Here is an 18,533-nt window from a genome sequence, read left to right on the forward strand (position 1 = left end):
TGCACAGTGCAAAAGATACTGGCAGAAGCTTGCTGGGCAGACTGGTCCTTTTCTGCCATCATTTCTATGTTTCTATGTTCTCATGAGTTTTTTGGCCTCAAAAACAAGACTCTCTACAAGTCTAATAAGATTTCTCTCTCAAAGTACTCCACCTCTCTCTAGTACCTCTTCATTAGGTTCCTGAATAACTCAACAATGCGTTCCTCTAACATCGGCCGATGCTGCACAATGGGGTCGCCCTTATAGGAAACTTTCTGTTGCAGCTCTTCCAATTTCTTGATCTGCTGGCGTGTTTGAAGCTGGGACTCTGCTAAAGATGTTATCCTACCCAAAAAAAAAAAAAAACGAAACACCTCAAAATTTAAATTCTAAAAATAAATAAATAAATAAATAAATTTGTGACAGGCACAGAGATAAATATAGCCAGACAGCTCTACATGACATTTTACCAATTTTCCAGGCGATCAAGGCAGATGTTAGGAGGTCCTCCTATGCAGGCAATCTGTTGCCTTCTCTTCCAGTCAGCCAGTTCTTCATCAGTCAGCGTCTTCTGCACGTATTCCATGTTAGACAGCAGCCCAGCCAAATCACTCACTATGCTCTAGAAGAGTGGGAAGGGGAAAAAAAGGAAAATTGCTTTTTACCTGCTAGTTTTTGTTCCTGTAGTACCACAGATCAGTCCAGACTCCTGAATTTTGCCTCCCTGCCAGCAGATTGAGACAGAGAAAGTTTCACCGATGCTGTACATAACCCAGTGTGCCACCTGCAGTTTCTCCACCAGGACCTTACAATTCCCTGGGAGGATCCAGAAATTTTGTCTTTAAATTTTTTTTCTCTCTCCAGTCTGCAGATTTTACACCATCTACCATCTGCTAGAGAAATACAGGTTAATACTGAGGGACTGCAGGTGGCACACTGAGTTATGTACAATGTCAGTGAAACTTTCTCTGTCTCCATCTGCTGGCAGGGAGGCAAAACCAAGGAGTCTGGGTTGATCTAGGTAAGTACAGGGAAAAGTCAACAGGTTATCCTTTTGCTCAAACTGCAAAATTTGCACAAAGAATTTGAGGGATACAAAAAACATCAGAAGATGATCTGAAAATAAAAGAACATGTGAATGTCAAAATCTACATGAGAGAAGTTTAAATAGAGCATACTCTTCTCATTTGATCCAATGCTGTCAACATTTGTTCCAGCTGCTGCATTTTTTGTCGCGTTACTGCTTGGTTATTCCCATTCAGGTCTTGCACATCTATCAGATGGAAGAAAACAGACAAGTGTTAGTTACATAAACCACAACATTTCCAGGAAAATAGCTCTAAGCTATGGATATTTACATCTAGCACAAAGCTCATGTTCGTTTACTTGTTACAACCATGCTTGATGAAGCAGTTGGGCATACAGTACGAAGGATAAAATGCAAATCAAATAGATAGGATTTGCTCAGGAGGAAACCTGGAAAAATCAGCCAATCCTACCTCGTTCCCATACTAAAGATATTTTTGCACTAGTTCAAAGTTGGTCACACCTTCAGAGTCTACACTACCCTGGTTTAAATCTTGGTGGGCTAGATTTCTCTACTGGCTAACATTCAAAGATATTCATAATTTTGGCTAAAATGTGCAAAGCCTTTTATTGGCAGGTAAAGCTGCAGAGCTGTTGTATGTGTCATTCATAATACTTACATATATTTATTTTGTGATGTTAGTTTTTAGGGGTAAAGATTGGACTTATTACCTGAATATGGTAACGATCAATAGTGGACTACATATTTATTTTGTTCTCTTGTATATACAGAGGACTCCTTATTTACATTGTACACTTGTATATAATTATCCTCCTCTATCTCTTTTATTTCTTATAATCCCAGTTCATGAACCCTTGTTAATTGTAACTGCTTCTCTTCTCCACGTTTATTTATGTTTTCGGTTATATTTTTGCACCCCTGTTTTCTGTAAACCGACATGATGAGAACGAGTTCTTGAATGCCGGTATAAAAAAACCTTAAATAAATAAATAAATATTTGCCCATATTTTAGTATATTTATGTGGTATCTGGTTAAATAAAGACATTAAAATTAAGGATCTTCATAAGCCCATAGAGTACTCACAACCTTCCAAGTTTCCTCTCCTTTAAAATGACTGTAGTTTAAAAAACAAACTCCTGAGCAGGCAACTTGGGTTGTGAGTTGCAAATGAAGCTCAGCATCACAGAATACAAAGACCACGTCATCATTAAATCATTAAAATATTGAAATCTTAAACTCCTAAAATAATGGTAATCAAAAATCAATCTTCCCACTCCATAAATTCCATCATGTAGCGAGTGATATTTTCCTTTTTTGGCATTTCGTTTACAAGAGAATTAAGCAAAAGTCAAAATTACCTCCTTGGCTCTTTAAAGTCTTGTAGTTGAAATCAAAGTCATCCTGCAGATTTTCCACCACCTTCATCTTCTGTTCCAGATCCTGAAACACAGCAAGGACTTCCACTGTTAGAAACTTACTGCATTTTTCTTAAATTAGGTTTCTAAATGAACCTAAGGCCTCACTTAAATAAACAATGGAATAATTCAACTGCCAGATTAAAAAGAGTAGACTATTTTAAAGTGGCTCAGAGATTCAGCTCAAAATAGTTCATTGAGCCATAAAAGTTAAGTTGTTCTGTTACACAGCGATAAAAAACTTCCAGAGGAGGCGGATCCAAGATGGCCACCGGATGAGACGCTGTGACTAGAGCGTCCTCGAGTTAACTGCTAAAGATTCGTCTTTTTTCTTGCGAAATATTTACCTAACATGGGAAGGAAGCGCAAACCAAGGACATCTTACCCTGCTGATCCCTTGGTGAGCACTCCCTCCGGCCCGATGGATGCCCATGTCACACGCAGCACTCGAGAAGTGGGAGACCAACCGTTGCAGAGTGGGGGAGGGGAAGTAGAGCTCCCCTCTCTGCCTGGTTCTATGTCACCTTTGAGTCCCGCAGTGAGGACTCCACCGCTAGACCCAGCAGCCGGTAGAGAAGCAGCACAGAATGGGGAGGATACTCTGAACCGGAGTGCTCATGATTTCCTCTCAGCAGGAGCAGGAGTGCTGCCGACGGCTGCTTCAAGCCCAGCAAACGATCAGGGGCATGGCGGTGAAGTAGGAGGTTTCCTAACCGAGGGAAACGCTATGGCTGCTGCAGTTTTTGCCACGAAGGCAATACCAGCAATGGTAAGACCTCAGGTTTTTTCTTTTGAGACTTTATGGGAAGCCATTAATGATATGAGGACAAATATATTACAACAACTAACTCCAGCAATGGAGCAATTGAGGAAATTTGAGCAAAAGTTGGAGGTGTATGAAAAATCTAATATGGAGACAGATCAACAATCAGTGACTATCAGGACTGAGATAAAAACGATTCAACAAGTGCAAGCAATGATTATAAAAGATAACAAAATGATGGGACAAAAGATCGAGAGTCTAGAGAACTGTGCTAAAAGTAGGAATGTCAGATATATAAATTTCCCACAGCTACCAGTGAGGTCTTCAAGGGAAGTTTTCAACAGATACATGCTTGAAATACTAAAAATTCCATCCGATCAGAGTCCAACGATTTTGAAATCCTTTTACTTACCAAAGCCTAGAACATCGGCAGAAAATCAAGGAAATGGATTAGAGATGGAAACACCAGTGACTGACCAGCCACTGAATATAACAGCATTGCTGGAAACATCGGATACTGAAATGGCGGTACCTGCAACCCTGATTGTGATTTTTGCCTCTGATACAGATAGAGACAGACTTTTGAGACTGAGTATAAAACATAGAAATGAGAGATTTCTTGGTTTAATGGTCCGAGCCTTTCCTGATTTGTCTCGCGAGACACAGAAGAAAAGGAAGGCCTTTCTCCTTTTGCGACCTCAGGTCTTGTTAATTGGGGCTAGATATTTCCTCAAATTTCCATGCAAATGTGTGGTTAAATACTTGCAAAATACTTATGTTTTTTTCGATCCGCCCCAACTAACACAGTTCTTGGTTGGTAAGACCCCAGCGGCCATAGATGATGTACCCTGAAGGACCCTCCATAATATCTCACAATAGTGTGGGGTGCTGTATTAATCCGGAATTATCCTTATTTTGGTATGATCCTGTTGTGTTAGATAGGTTTGGTAAAGATCCGCCCTCCTATTAGAGGATCTCTTCAGTGGAACAATAAGTAGAGATAATGTCTCTTTACCTTTGTCTATTTTATTTTCTTGGTTAAAATTAGACGATACTGATGTTATAAGTACCGTCTAAGATTATTGTATTCCCTGATTCTGTACAAGATTTTCTTGAATTGTAAAATTGCATAAATAAATAATTTAAAAAAAAAAAAAACTTCCAGAGGGAAGGTCATGTTAGTCTGTAGATTCACTTATGTGTGGAGGCATGAGCATCTGATGAAGTGGACTCAATAAATCAGTTAGTCCAAAAGGTGCCACCAGCCTCCTTGTTGCTTTTCCCGTTAAGAGCAAGTTTTTAAAAAATATTTTTTACCTGTGTAAATTTTTTTTTTTTTTTTTTTTTTTTTATTGCCCACCCTATATGCAGGTTACAGTAAACATGTACAATGAAAGTAAACATTGAGCGGAGGCATTCCCAGGGTTGAAGAAATCAAGTTGCAGAGTTTTGCGCTTTCAAAACTAGGAGAGTTCTTTGAGGAAAAAAAATATCCACAGAGAAAGGAGGTGGCAAGTGTCTGTGGGTACTTTCCTTAGGCGGTTTTCAAACAGAATGTACATGTGTACTTCCCATTTGAGAACGAGTGCAAGTCCCATCGGTAAATCTACCTGTGCAGATTGTGCAGAAATTGACGTTTTCAAAATTACCCCATTGTGAAACGATGCATCATCAAGCTGAAAAGAAAGTCGAAGAACCTCTAGTTCCCAAGAGGTCGATATTCAGAGAACCGGCAAGCTTCTGTGTTAGCCGGATATTCAGTGGGACCTCCCAAGGTAACCTGGCCAGGCGTTTTTCCTATCAGACTTGTTTGTACACACAACTTTAGCCAGGACAGTGCTCAAGGTCTGCGGGCGCTACCTAAAGTCTGGCACTACCCCCAGAACACCTCAGAGCCACCTCATTTTATCCAGATAAACTGTATGCGCACAAAGTTTATCTGCTTGACAGAGGTGAGGAAGGGGAATTTTAAAATCTTGGTTTCTGTCCAGCTAACCTAGACAAAAAGACTTTGAATAATCGACCACCAAGCTTTTTCAGCTATCTCCATGATAGCTCCTTCCAGGTGAAGCAAATTCCTTTTTATCATTCCACAATTGCAGATCCTTTAAATTATCCATATTTTATACACTTCCCTTTCTATTAAATTTCTAACTTCACCCATCCTTTGTTTTTTTCCTCCTATAAAATTTGCACTTGCAGGCCTTGCCCCAGATCCCAGGAACCAACTTCCACTTAACACCCCCTAAAATTATTCCAAACTCAAGTTCTATGCTGCATTTATGGTATCCCCTGCTCCCTGACCTTCACAATGCTTTTCAGTTAAATTATTTCAGACTGTAAAAATGAGTCAACCAGGTAGACTTAGGAAAGCCAGTGCTTATCCCTGGGAGTGAGATACAAGAAGCAGATCAACTACTGGGGACCTGCTGGGTACTTGTGAACCAGACTGGTTACTGTTTGAGACAGGATGCTGGGTTTGATGGGCCCTGGTCTGATCCAGCATGGCACTTATGTTAATAGCTTTAGTAAAGCATCATTCTATAGGGATGTGCATTTGTTTTGGACAAAATTAGACAATTTCAACAAAACTGTTTAATTCTTCCTGGTTTGGAGGACCCAAAAAATGGATTGTAAGTTTTCTGAAATTTCAGAAAAATCAGGGTCGTCCCCCCACCCCCAAAAAAAACCTGAACTGTGGAAAAAAACAAAGATTTCCTGCGGCGGGCCAAAAACGAAGCCCAAACTAAATGTTCTTCCCGCTGCACATCTCTACTATACACAGTATAAAGTCTATCACAGCTTCCTGAACATACAACACTAAAATAATTTTGACAGGTCTGTAAATATGGAGATTTTGCAGTATGTAGTGTTGCATTTTCCTCAGGTAAAAGTTGATCTATACGTCCATGACTTTCCCAAGTGAACCAGCAGACCCTCAGTTTGAAGTCTAGCCCCTGCCCCCCCACCTTTCTGCTTGGCAGAGTACACAAACATACCTGCACTCTCTTTCTCACATCCTGGAGACTATGTTCCAGCATTTGCTGTTTTTCTGTCACAACAGCTGTTGTGGGATGTGTTGCCTGTCCACCTTGCTGATAAAAACATGAGAAATTACTGTATAGCTCATACAGTAAAACCGGCACTAATCATCTCATACATGCACAAGAGGTCTTAAGTCTGTACACATCCAGCTCATGTGAAAAAATTCAGAACATTCAATGGCAGGTATCCGTGAACAGCTGCTATTTATTACTAGTTATTTAGCCATGCTATTTATACTCCCTCCCCTACAGCTGCAAGAGAAGATGGCTAATACAGTCAACTTTGTTATTGCTCACAGGTACATTTCTCACATTGCAGAGTATTTACACTTTCAACAAAACCAGTGTGGTACCAGTGCAGGCTCCAAGACAGCACTTAGTTTGTGTAAGACCAAACTAGTGAACAAGGGCAGCAAAGCAAATCTGACAACTAGTAAACTTCTGTATATGTATCCCAGTTTCCAGCCTGCATCCCAGACATCACTTTTGTCTGACATCTGAACATCTAGTTCTCTGTAATTTAATCTGTTTACTAGTAGTCGTATCGTGCACAGTGTTACAAACGCAGAACTATATTGTGCATTGTTTTCTACATCCTATTGCAAGACACCACATGAATCCCCCACCCCCATATCAATATATTCTACATATACAGGCAATAAACTATACATTCTCTCAGAAATAGAGTAATCTTCCTGCAGTCTTCTCTTGCAAGCTATCACTCTATATCAAGAGTAGGTAACCCCCAGGATAAGTGCCAGTCTGTGGCACTTGAAAACCATTTGGCTGGGCACCCTGAGCCCTGCTGCTCAAAGCCAGAGTGTGATGCATTCAGGAAGTCCCAGCCCCCTGCAAACCCACCCTCATTCTAGCAATTGAGATACAGTAGAATGGGCAGATGCATTCTCAGCCCAACCCAGACAGAAGGAGCATTTTCAAAGCATGCATAACTGTTATTTCGGTCCTCCATTCCATAAAGAACAAGAAGCTTGACTGAGAGGCACGGGTGAGAAAGCAAGTCGCAGGCTGCAGCGAAAGCATGAGGGATGTGGGAGGAGGGATGCAGGCAGTGGCAAACACAAGAAACATGGGCGGGAAAGATACAGGTGCTAAGAGTGACAGAGATGTGGGAGGGAGAAACACAGGCGGTGGTGACAGAATGAAAGCTGTGGTAGGGAGAGATGCAGGTGGCATGAGAGAGACCCTAGCCTGTTTCATTGGTCCAGTACTCCAACATCTTGCAAGTACTCTGCCCAAACCCACTGCCCAGTGCTTCTCTATAATATGCCAAGTCTGCAGATGTGCACACACATTTTTAGGAAAAAAAATCTTCCTTTTATATGAATCGGTTCTACCAACTCATTCAAAAGCAGAGTGGGCAAGTGTGCTTTTTTTGCTGTGAGAATGTAAAGACCTTGCAATACCAAGAATTATTATATAATAAACAGGAGGAAAAATGGGAGGTGCAAAAAAATCAAAACTGGCTCCAAATTCTAAAGATTTTTCAAATTCTAAACCTCTGTTGAGGCTTTCCATATGAGAATCTTACAGACTTAGAAGTCTTCTACGAAGTGCTGAAAGCATTTGTGGGCCAAAAGTAATTGAACTCCACTGACCTGGGCTGCAGTCGCAGCAGTCTGAAGGAGGCGATTCTCTTCCCACAAGCATCGGGCTACAATACGTGCAATTTCCATTGGCTTTTCAAGATACCTGCTCTGTGTTTCATAAGTCAAAATACAGGTAAAGCGCTACAACTTTAAACATTCACAGGCTGTACTGAAAGGTTAGTTTCTGGCCATTTCAATACAATCCAGTATTCACTTAGCCATTCCCTTCCCCCCTATCCCCTCAGTGCAAGACACAGAAATCAGTGTAGGAAATCGGCTAACACGATGACAGTAGTGCAGTACGCTGCCAGGCAGGAGATTCAAGTTTAATTCTCATGCCCCATTTAGGCTCCATGGCGGCTGGGCAAGCCACAGAGGAAGCAGTTGCTGGCAATCTCCTTTGGCAAGTGACTTAAGGTGTTCATTAGCCCAAGTTTTTTTTGTTTTTTTTCCACACAAAACCCCCCAATCATGATCAAATGGCATCAAGCCAGAGGCTATTTATTTTTACGTTCTTGTAACATGAAAACATCTATAAACATTTTGCAGGTGATACTTTTATTCTGTAGGCCAATAAATTGTTCTGACTGGTCTAACATCTAGGAAAAAAGGGAAACCCAAATACAATCCCTGAAAATGCTATTACTCGATGTCCTTCCTACTATCACAAAGAAGATGAATCAGACTCAGCTGTTCTGAATAATCCAAAACCTGGAAAGGTGATAGAAGACACATCCAGTATAACTGCAATTACATGGAAAATTTAGAGCCGGGGTAAACTCGCAGAGTCTGTGCTCACACTTCCCTTACCTGTAAGAACTGTTTGATCCGCCTCAGGTTGTGTTGGTACAGGACATTGGACTCCTGCAGAAAGCGGCTGTACTGCTGGTCGATTTCACCCAGGAGGTTATGGAATACCAGGGTGGCATGCGATTCTTTATTTGCAGCATACGCCCTTTAATAATGACAGTGAAAATAGTACATAGATGTAAAACCATCTTAATAATCCACACTGGAAATTGCTTCCATAATTTTGTACTGTTAAATGACCTGTACCACTGTAAACTGTGCGAACGGTTTTAAGATGCACACTTTGCTCACTTTTTTTTTTTTTTTTTTTTTTTTTTTTTTTAAAAAGGGAAACCATGTGGACTCTTCCCCTTGAAAATTCTTATTTATTTAACACTTTTTTATACCGACCTTCATAGTGATAACCATATCGGATCGGTTTACATAGAACAAGGATAACTGAAGCAATAAATAAAGTGAATAACAATAAAGGAGAATAAGGTAAAGTTACATTTAACAATGATTCTGTCAAGCGGGCAGGCAGAAGGGCATACGTTTGAAAATGTCATGCACTTGGGTTATTTCTCTCTGCCGCCATTCTAAACACATCCCAAAGCAATGCCCTTTTTTAAAGTGGCTACAAAAGCACGTGCATTGTGGACCCTGGCTATAGCTGTAACTGGACAGAGAGAAGGCAACGTTCTGACAGGCCAATGGCTTTGAAAGATGCCAGCTCCAAGTATGAATCAATTCTTTTTTCTATACATCCTTGACTGCTATGGCAACATAATAAAATATATACCAAAGCAGAAAATCCATTTGTTGGATCACATCCTAAAAAGGTCCTATCAGTCCCAAGCCCACAGAAAAGAGATCCTCTCCGAAGGGCTTAGCCAGACAGTGAAAACGCTCTGGACCTACCAGTCTTGGCTTTCGATCCAGGGTGCCAGAAACTGCCGCAGCTCCATGGGGAAGCTATCGCTGTACAGCTGGTGGAGCTGCTCCAGATACCGGGTATCCAGCTGTTGTAACTGATTCCATTGTGCCATTTTGTCACCTGGGAAGAGGTAAGAAAGAAATCCCTTCACCATTCAATGTCATTGGACAAGTCAGACACTGAAATACTGTAAAATACTTCCTCTTCTACTGACAAATGATGATTTTGTTTAAACAAAACTTAAGAATTAAGAAAACAAAACAGGAAATTTCAGCCAGAACTAAAGCAGCCTACTTTGTGGAACATGCACATGCATCTGAACCCTCATATTTCCCTTGACATGTCCTGAAAATCTGGTGGGGATAGAACCTCAAATGCAAAAGTTAGAGAGGAGATACACAGTCAAGTGATCTCAAGCTGCCTTTTTCCTTTAGAACATGGGATAAAAATACAGCAAAAACTATAAATTGAGGGCTATTTTATCTCACTGTATGGTTTTCACCAGTTTTTGTTCTATTATCTCCTACAGCAGTGAAGTTCTCTGGGCATTATTGCTTGGTGAACATAATCGAAACCCACAGCTTGAAAATGGAAGCGTTAGAATGCAACTTCCAGACTGAACTGCTGATCTCAAATACACTCCCCCAAACTAATAATGTCTGCAAGCAATGGCTGTTAAGATGCATCTTATTATGCAGCCTATTTATCTGTTACAATAAGCAGCTACAAAGCTACAACTAGATACCTTTCTGGAATTAAAGAAGCTTAGCTAATTCAACATAACTGCACCAAAACATATTTTCAATGCTAAGTTAAATGTTATAAAAACATTACCAAAACTCCAGCTAGGCCAGGTCCATAGTAACATGAAGTTGCACAAGACCATTGATATTTTGTTTGGGTTTTGTAAGGTGTGGTCATTTTCATTATATTTTTGATGTTTGTTTTATATTGTATGCGCTTCGGACAGCTCTACTTAGAGCACAGGAAGCGGTTAATAGATCATTTTAAATCAACTGTTTATAACGCCAGCTGACAAACCACAGAGTTTGTCATAATTCCACAAAAGTTAAACGTGCAGAATCAGTATTTCACAAATGAAAGGATAGTTTTCAAAGGAATTTAGCCCAGTAAATCCCCCGGACTGAAACCTGCATGCCCCCTCAATGTCCAAAAATCAAGTGCAGTTTCATACTGCTTGCACATCTGCCTGTGGTGAAAAGGGGCGGTGTTAAGGTGGGGAAGGTAATGCCCACACGGACACACACTGCTGGCACAAATTTTCACTTTCATAGTTTAGTGACAAAGACAAGAGGCAAAAGGATTACAGTTTTTATCTGCTATATTCAGGAGGCCCATAAAAAAAAAAAAAAAGTACTGCACAAGCAAGCAGGGAACAGCCTTTAAAAGTGGCACTTGTTAGTTACTGTTACAGATGTTATTTTACATGGATGGAACAACCACCAAAAACTGTGTACAAAATGTCTTCCAAGAATATAACTCACATTGTTTACAAGAATAAAAATCAGTCACTCAGGAGGAACCGTGCAATCATGGGCCCCCAATTCTGGCCACTAAGTTGTCAACACTACAAGACTATAACCCACCCTCTCCCCTCCTAGTCATATCTCTCCTCCTCTATACATATTTATATTCTTACGTCTTATCTCCTATGGCTTTTGGTGTAGACCCTACACCATTTTGGTACACTCTGCCCAAACTGCAAAAGGCAACCAGACTCTCCCACCAACTTCATTCCCCAGTGGGTCAGGTTGTAGGAAGGCAGTGGTGATGGCTGAATCTACCTATGTGAGCCAAAAGGCGGCGGCAGCAGCAGCTGAATCAACTTGCGCAGGCAGGAATGGAGCACACAGCAACTGCAGCTTCGGAGATGGAATAGTTCGAGACCAGTGGGTTGGGGGCAGAAGGGAGACAGACATATGTACAAATTGTCAAGTCAATAAAGCTTCTTGTATCTTACAGTGTAGTGGGTTTGACCCTGGTGGGGGGGGAAGGAAGGAAAGACAGAAGAGAGATTTCTCTTCCTTCTCTTATCCCAGGAGAATATTTGCTTATTTTATTGACTTTAAGAATCAAAAGCTTTTTATCTAGAACCTCAACCTCAAAAAGTAATGTTAAGTGGAATCCAGGTGGGGAACCTATTGATGTAATTTCATGTATCTATCTTTTACCTTACAGCTGATGGATAAGATGCAGCTAGCTTCAAGCAGGAGTGAGGAATAAGTCTGAGTGTAGTCCGAGTCCCACCCTATAAAGGGGGTAATTTTGTAACACTGCATACAAGTTAGCCAGAAAGGAGGCAAAGGGGAGATATGATAGACACATTTAAGTACTTCCATGCACAGGAGGTGAGCCTTTTTCAACAGAAAGGAAACTCTAGAATGAGGAGGGGGGTCACAGGATGAGGGTGAAAGGGGAAAGACTCAGGAAAAATCTTAGCAAATCTTTCTTACAGAGATGGTGCAGGACACATGAAACAGCTTCCCAGTGGGAGCTGGTGGAGAACAGGACAGTATCAGAATTCAACAGATAAATGTAACAAGCACAGAAGACCTCCGAGGAGAAGAAAGGACTATAAAGCTGAGCAGAACTGTGGATGGCTGTATATATCTTTACCTGCTGTCATGTTCTATGTTTCTTAACTATGGGCATAAGTTACACAAATTTTTAAAGTGGACTTGTGTGCATAAGTTTGCTTCAAAAATTATTTTGGCAAAAACTGCGCGCACACACAATTATACCTATTTGGCATATATAAAGGGCCGGATTTTAAGAATTACATGCAGGTATAGATTTGTGCGCGCAACCCGGCGTGCACAAATCTACACCCGATTTTGTAACATGCACGCGCAGCCGTGCCCATGTTATAAAATCGGGGGTCGGCGCACGCAAGGGTGTGCAAGTTTGTGCACCTTGCGCACGCCGAGCCCTAGGGGAGCCCCGATGGCTTTCCCCGTTCCCTCCACCCCCCACCTTCCCCTATCTATCCCGCCCCCCAGCCCTACCTAAATCCCCCCCACTTTTTTTTTTTTTTTTTATTTACGCCTGCCTCCGGGCAGGCATAGGTTGCGTGCGCCGGCCAAGTGCTAGCGTGTGATCCCCCAGCACAGTCACTGTGCAGGAGGCCTCAGTCCTGCCCCCGGACCGCCCCGCCCACTCCACCCCTTTTTTCAAGCCCCGGGACATATGCGTTGCCGGGCCTATGCAAAATAGGCTCGGCGTGCACAGGAGCGGATTTTAAAGGGTTACGTGCGTAACCCTTTAAAAATCTGCCCCATAAATTCTTTTGGCAAAACTATATATGTACAATTTTTTTTAAATTAGAAAGCATGCGTTAAGCCCCAACATTGCCCAGACTCCACCCCCAGAACATCTCTCCCCTATGAGTATAGTTTTACACACACAATCATGCAATTTTCTACCGGGCCATTTCTATAAATAAAGCACTGCTTCATCTGCACAAGTACCTTTGAAAATTACCCTCTTAAAGATCTACATCAGGAGTGGCTAACTCCAGACCGAGAGCCACAAACAGACCCTGGTTTTCAGACTACCCACGATGAATATGCATGAGATGGATTTGCATAGTGTATGCAAATCTCATGCATATTCATTATGAATATCCTGAAAACCAGGCATGTTTGTGGCTCTCGAGGACCCCAGCTGACCACCCCGATCTACATTAATGGCCTCTACACACCATTGGAGAGATCCTGAACTGAGGACTGAAACCAAACGACTGAGATCAAATGCCTGCTATATGCATAGGGATCTTCATTTTCAATTACCTTATTTTTCTCAGGAATTTATCAGTGTTTATTATAACAAATGGGAGAAAAGCAGTAGGGAAAAAAAATGAATGTTTTCTACCAATTTTCTCCTATTTTCATGTGTTATAATGAACACTGATATATGACTAAGAGAAAACTGGAAAGAAAAAAAAAGGGGAAAATGAAGATCCCAATGTATGTACATGATTTGGTCATTTTATCCACTATTCCAGTGGTTCCCAGCTTTGTGTGTCATGGCACACCTGGCACTGGGCTCACTTCATCATGGTATGCCAGCACCTTACCTATTCCCTACCCCTCTGGCATCATTCTCTTCCTTCCCCCCCCCAACTGTTAGCATCACCTTCCCTCCATTCTCCGTCTCTTCGCATCATCACCTTCTCTTCCCTCTTCTCCCATTCCCTCACATCACCATTTTTCCCCTCTCTTCCTTCACTCCACTGCAATTCTCATCATCTTCCTTTTTTCCCTTTCCTACCCTCTCCCCCTCCTTGGCATCAGTACTCTTTCCTTTCCTCTCCCAACACCCCCAGCTTCCTTGCAAATTCAACTGCCTCTTCCAGCACCAGTTACCTGGTGCTATTTCTTTCTCCTCTGCAACTGGAACTGCATGGGGCCAGCAGGACTTGTGAGCCTACAGGGTCCGTGTCCCCCCCCCATGCCGTTTCAATGCAGAGGGGAAAACAGAAACAGCAGCATATAAATGTTGCCCTCCGACACCCCCTGCTGGTGGGAGGATATCCTGCAGGCCAGCTATTATAGGGAAAGAGAAAGTGAAGGATTGCTGTGGCACACCAGAGCACACTGGTTGGGAAATGCTGCCCTACTTCACAAGAAAACCTAAAACCTTCCAGAAACCTAAAAACAAATGGAGAAGATACAAATTATGGTTTTCTGGAAAAAGCCAAAAAACCTTGAACACATTCAAATTTTTTCTAAATAACTAAGCATATAGCTTATCCTGGCCTGAAACTAAATGCTGTTAGGTAAATAAGTAAAGAAGGTACCAGGCAACAGTCCTCAATTAAGTACAATACCAGAATAGTGCAAGGGAACTGTGGTTGATATGAAATACAGTCAACAAGAAAATTTTAGGGAATGTTTTCAGGGTATATTTGTATAAGTGTTACCAAATGTATAAATTTATGCTTTAAAATTTGTTTAGGTTATGTGATTATGTGAATTTTTATCATTTATGTTCCATTGGACTATTCTAGTACTGAAACTAAATGCATCTTGGAGTTTTTAATTGGCTATTAAATGTTTTGCTTATAGTGTCTCTTAACAGCCCTATATGCAATAAAGAAAAACCTTGGCCAGTTACAATCTCCCACTAAAACTATTAAAATTATTCAATAGCATCATTCAAGAAATCAACTTATATAGAAGTGAAGTCTAAGGTCTATCAATAACCCAAAACTACAGAGAATGGGTCAGAAACCCTAACAGAAATACTGCACTGGTTTTGCAAACAGTTTGCATTCACAGAGAAACCTAAAAGTGTGCGCAAAGCAGAACAAGGACACTTCCCCATTTACCATACAACAAAGAAAATTCAAATTCTGATGCTGCTTCACTAAAACAGCAAACACTGTTTTATTCACAGATACCTATGAGCAAGTTTCTTCAGAATCATGTATTAAAATATTCTAAATTAAAATGTTCCCTTCTCTTCCAAGCACCAAACCCAGCAAAACACATCCCAAACATCTATGTAGCAAACCTACCATATCAAAATACAATCCTGCAGGTCTCAAACAGTGAAATCCCTACCAGTGAGAAAGGCAGTAAATATTGTACTGGTGTTCTAGGGCATGTTGCATCTCCTAAGAGGAGCTTCAGATTGGGAAAACAAAAGCAGCTGGACTAATGCAGATCCCTACACAGAAACTACATGCTCGCAGAATACTTCATCTCGATCACACATGCAGAAAACAGGCCCTTACCAAATACAGAATAAAGAGACCATAAAGCATAAATAGAAACATGCAGGCAAACACTGAACTGGAAATCCCAAGAAACCAGCCTCTGTGCACAGTGCAACGCCAAAGAAACAAACAAATGCAATTCTTCCTGTACCGTGCAAAATTAAAGATGAGGCACATTTTCCAAAGCCGACAAAATAAAACACCCCCAAAAACAGGACTTCCTACAAAAGAATAACTAATCGGAGAAAGTTCTTTTATACTCAACGCACAATTAAACTCTGGAATTTGTTGCCAGAGGATGTGGTTGGTGCAGTTAGTATAGCGGTGTTTAAAAAAGGATTGGATAAGTTCTTGGAGGAGAAGTCCATTACCTGCTATTAAGTGCACTTAGGTGTAGATTTTAAAAAATTGCGCGATCGTGTACTTTTGTTCGCGCACCAGGCGGTCCAAGAACCCCTTCTGCTTTCCGAGAGGGAGCCACTGACAAAAGGCAGTAGTTCTTGTTTTTGAAAATAAGCTGAGAAAACTTACACAAAAATTGTCACAGTCAAACAACAGTTTTAGCTAAGCATTTGCAAGAAGTGAACATAAGAACATAAGAAATTGCCATGCTGGGTCAGACCAAGGGTCCATCAAGCCCAGCATCCTGTTTCCAACAGAGGCCAAACCAGGACACAAGAACCTGGCAATTACCCAAACACCTAGAAGATCCCATGCTACTGATGCAATTCATAGCAGTGGCTATTCCCTAAGTAAAAGATAAAGCCTATACATTTTTTAAATAAAGCCCAAAATTAAATCCAAGTGCTAGAACCAGAGGCAGAGGTAGCAATCTTGAAAGCAGCAACATGCAAATATCAGGAAAAGAACCTCAAGAATTGCTCTTGGAGAAATAATCTTCGGTTCCCTGGCCTACCAGATGACATCTCCAATTCTGAGCTCTCTAAAATTTTGGAATCATGGTGGTGACTGAGCTGCAACTGGTCACCCGACATGGTACACAGACTAGATAGAGCACACAGGCAGGGGCAATGCATGAAAGACAGCAATCGACCTCTTAAAATTTTGCACTTAAGACTAAGATTATGAAACTACAGACTCCGTGTTACTTAATCAATTACCCAGTACTTTATATGATGTATTTTCCGTTCCTAGATCCACCAAAAAAAAAAAAAAAAAAAAAAAAGAGGTGGTGGATTATTGTTAGTCGTGCACAAGAATCGAAACTTAACGCATCAACATATTAGCATTGCAGCACAGTATGAGGTTGCCTTTATTAAATCTAACTCTTCAGATTATTTTAGTATACACTCCACCAGGCCTTCTGGAATTTAATTGCTCTCCTTTAATTGAATTGTCTACTACAATTGATCCCAATGTTCCCACTATTGTATTTGGAGATTTTAATATTCACATGGACATTTTACCCCTGTCAGATACATGAATTAGTATTATCTAGTCTAGAGGCATTAGGTCTTAAACAAATTATCACGACAACAACTCATCGGGCGGGTCATTCCTTAGACCTGGTGTTTATAAATGATGCCTTTCACATAAAATCATTTCCAATTAGCCAACCCCTCATTACATTTACCCTACGGTTTAACATTCCACCAGCAGAACGTGTTCCCTCAACAGGAGAAATTGAATTTAAAAAACCTTGTAAATTAGATGATCTTATTGCGGTCTTACCAGATGCCCTATCCAAGTTAGACACTTCTTCTGCATAAGTAGATGCCAATTCTTGGGAATTTATTACTACTGACTTATCAAATATTCTGTGTCCCACATTTAGAAAACGGATTAACCCTCATGCAATTCATAAAGCCCTGTGGTTTACAGTCCAATTAAAAACGCTTAAACAGGCATTAAGACGCCTAGAGAGAGTCTGACGCAAATCTCGCACCACCACCTCATTAACTCAATACAGGATAGCCCTTCACAATTAACTGCTATTAATACAGCCAAACGCGATTTCTATGCGGGAAAAAATCCACAAATTTAAATTCAACCCAAAATTATTATTTTCTTATGTTTCAGACCTTATCAAAGCTAGAAGTTCCTTTACTAGTTCATTTTACAAGAAAAAACAACTAAATTTGCCAATTATAAGAACATAAGAAATTGCCATGCTGGGTCAGACCAAGGGTCCATCAAGCCCAGCATCCTGTTTCCAATAGAGGCCAAACCAGGCCACAAGAACCTGGCAATTATCCAAACACTAAGAAGATCCCATGCTACTGATGCAATTAATAGCAGTGGCTATTCCCTAAGTAAACTTGATTAATAGTCGTTAATGGACTTCTCCTCCAAGAACTTATCCAAACCTTTTTTGAACTCAGCTACACTAACTGCACTAACCACATCCTCTGGCAACAAATTCCAGAGCTTTATTGTACGCTGAGTGAAAAAGAATTTTCTCCGATTAGTCTTAAATGTGCTACTTGCTAACTTCATGGAATGCCCCCTCGTCCTTCTATTATTTGAAAGCGTAAATAACCAAGTCACATCTACTTGTTTAAGACCTCTCATGATCTTAAAGACCTCTATCATATCCCCCCCTCAGTCGTCTCTTCTCCAAGCTGAACAGCCCTAACCTCTTCAGCCTTTCCTCATAGGGGAGCTGTTCCATTCCCTTTATCATTTTGGTTGCCCTTCTCTGTACCTTCTCCATCGCAACTATATCTTTTTAAAGATGCAACCAGAATTGTACACAGTATTCAAGGTGTGGTCTTCACCATGGAGCGATAGAGGCATTATGACATTATCCATTTTATTAATCATTCCCTTCCTAATAATTCCTAACATTGTTTGATTTTTTGACTGCTGCAGCACACTGAGCCGATGATTTTAAAGTATTATCCACTATGATGCCTAGATCTTTTTCCTGGGTGGTAGCTCCTAATATGGAACCTAACTTTGTGTAACTACAGCAAGGGTTATTTTTCCCTATATGCAACACCTTGCACTTGTTCACATTAAATATCATCTGCCATTTGGATGCCCAATCTTCCAGTCTTGCAAGGTCCTCCTGTAATGTATCACAGTCTGCTTGTGATTTAACTACTCTGAATAATTTTGTATCAACCTCACTCGTCGTATTCCTTTCCAGATCTCACACACACACACACACACACACACACACACACCAGTCCAAGAACAGATCCCTGAGGCACTCCGTTTACCCTTTTCCACTGAGAAAATTGACCA

General features: G+C 40.9%; 1 protein-coding gene across 1 annotated transcript in view; it reads right to left on the bottom strand.

The window, feature by feature from the left end:
- The window catches only part of STAT3 (signal transducer and activator of transcription 3), a 186,441-nt gene that overhangs the window by 67,728 nt on the left and 100,180 nt on the right, over positions 1–18,533 (bottom strand). The window contains exons 3-10 of the mRNA XM_029572565.1: positions 9,568–9,703; positions 8,668–8,812; positions 7,867–7,965; positions 6,206–6,301; positions 2,387–2,468; positions 1,158–1,252; positions 450–601; positions 166–324 (exon numbers count right to left, since the gene is read on the bottom strand). Of these exons, the coding sequence (XP_029428425.1) occupies positions 166–324; positions 450–601; positions 1,158–1,252; positions 2,387–2,468; positions 6,206–6,301; positions 7,867–7,965; positions 8,668–8,812; positions 9,568–9,695 (956 nt within the window). The 5' untranslated portion in view covers positions 9,696–9,703. The remainder of the gene's footprint in view (positions 1–165; positions 325–449; positions 602–1,157; positions 1,253–2,386; positions 2,469–6,205; positions 6,302–7,866; positions 7,966–8,667; positions 8,813–9,567; positions 9,704–18,533) is intronic.

Source organism: Rhinatrema bivittatum, chromosome 12 (assembly GCF_901001135.1).
Source record: "Rhinatrema bivittatum chromosome 12, aRhiBiv1.1, whole genome shotgun sequence".
NCBI lineage: Eukaryota > Metazoa > Chordata > Amphibia > Gymnophiona > Rhinatrematidae > Rhinatrema > Rhinatrema bivittatum.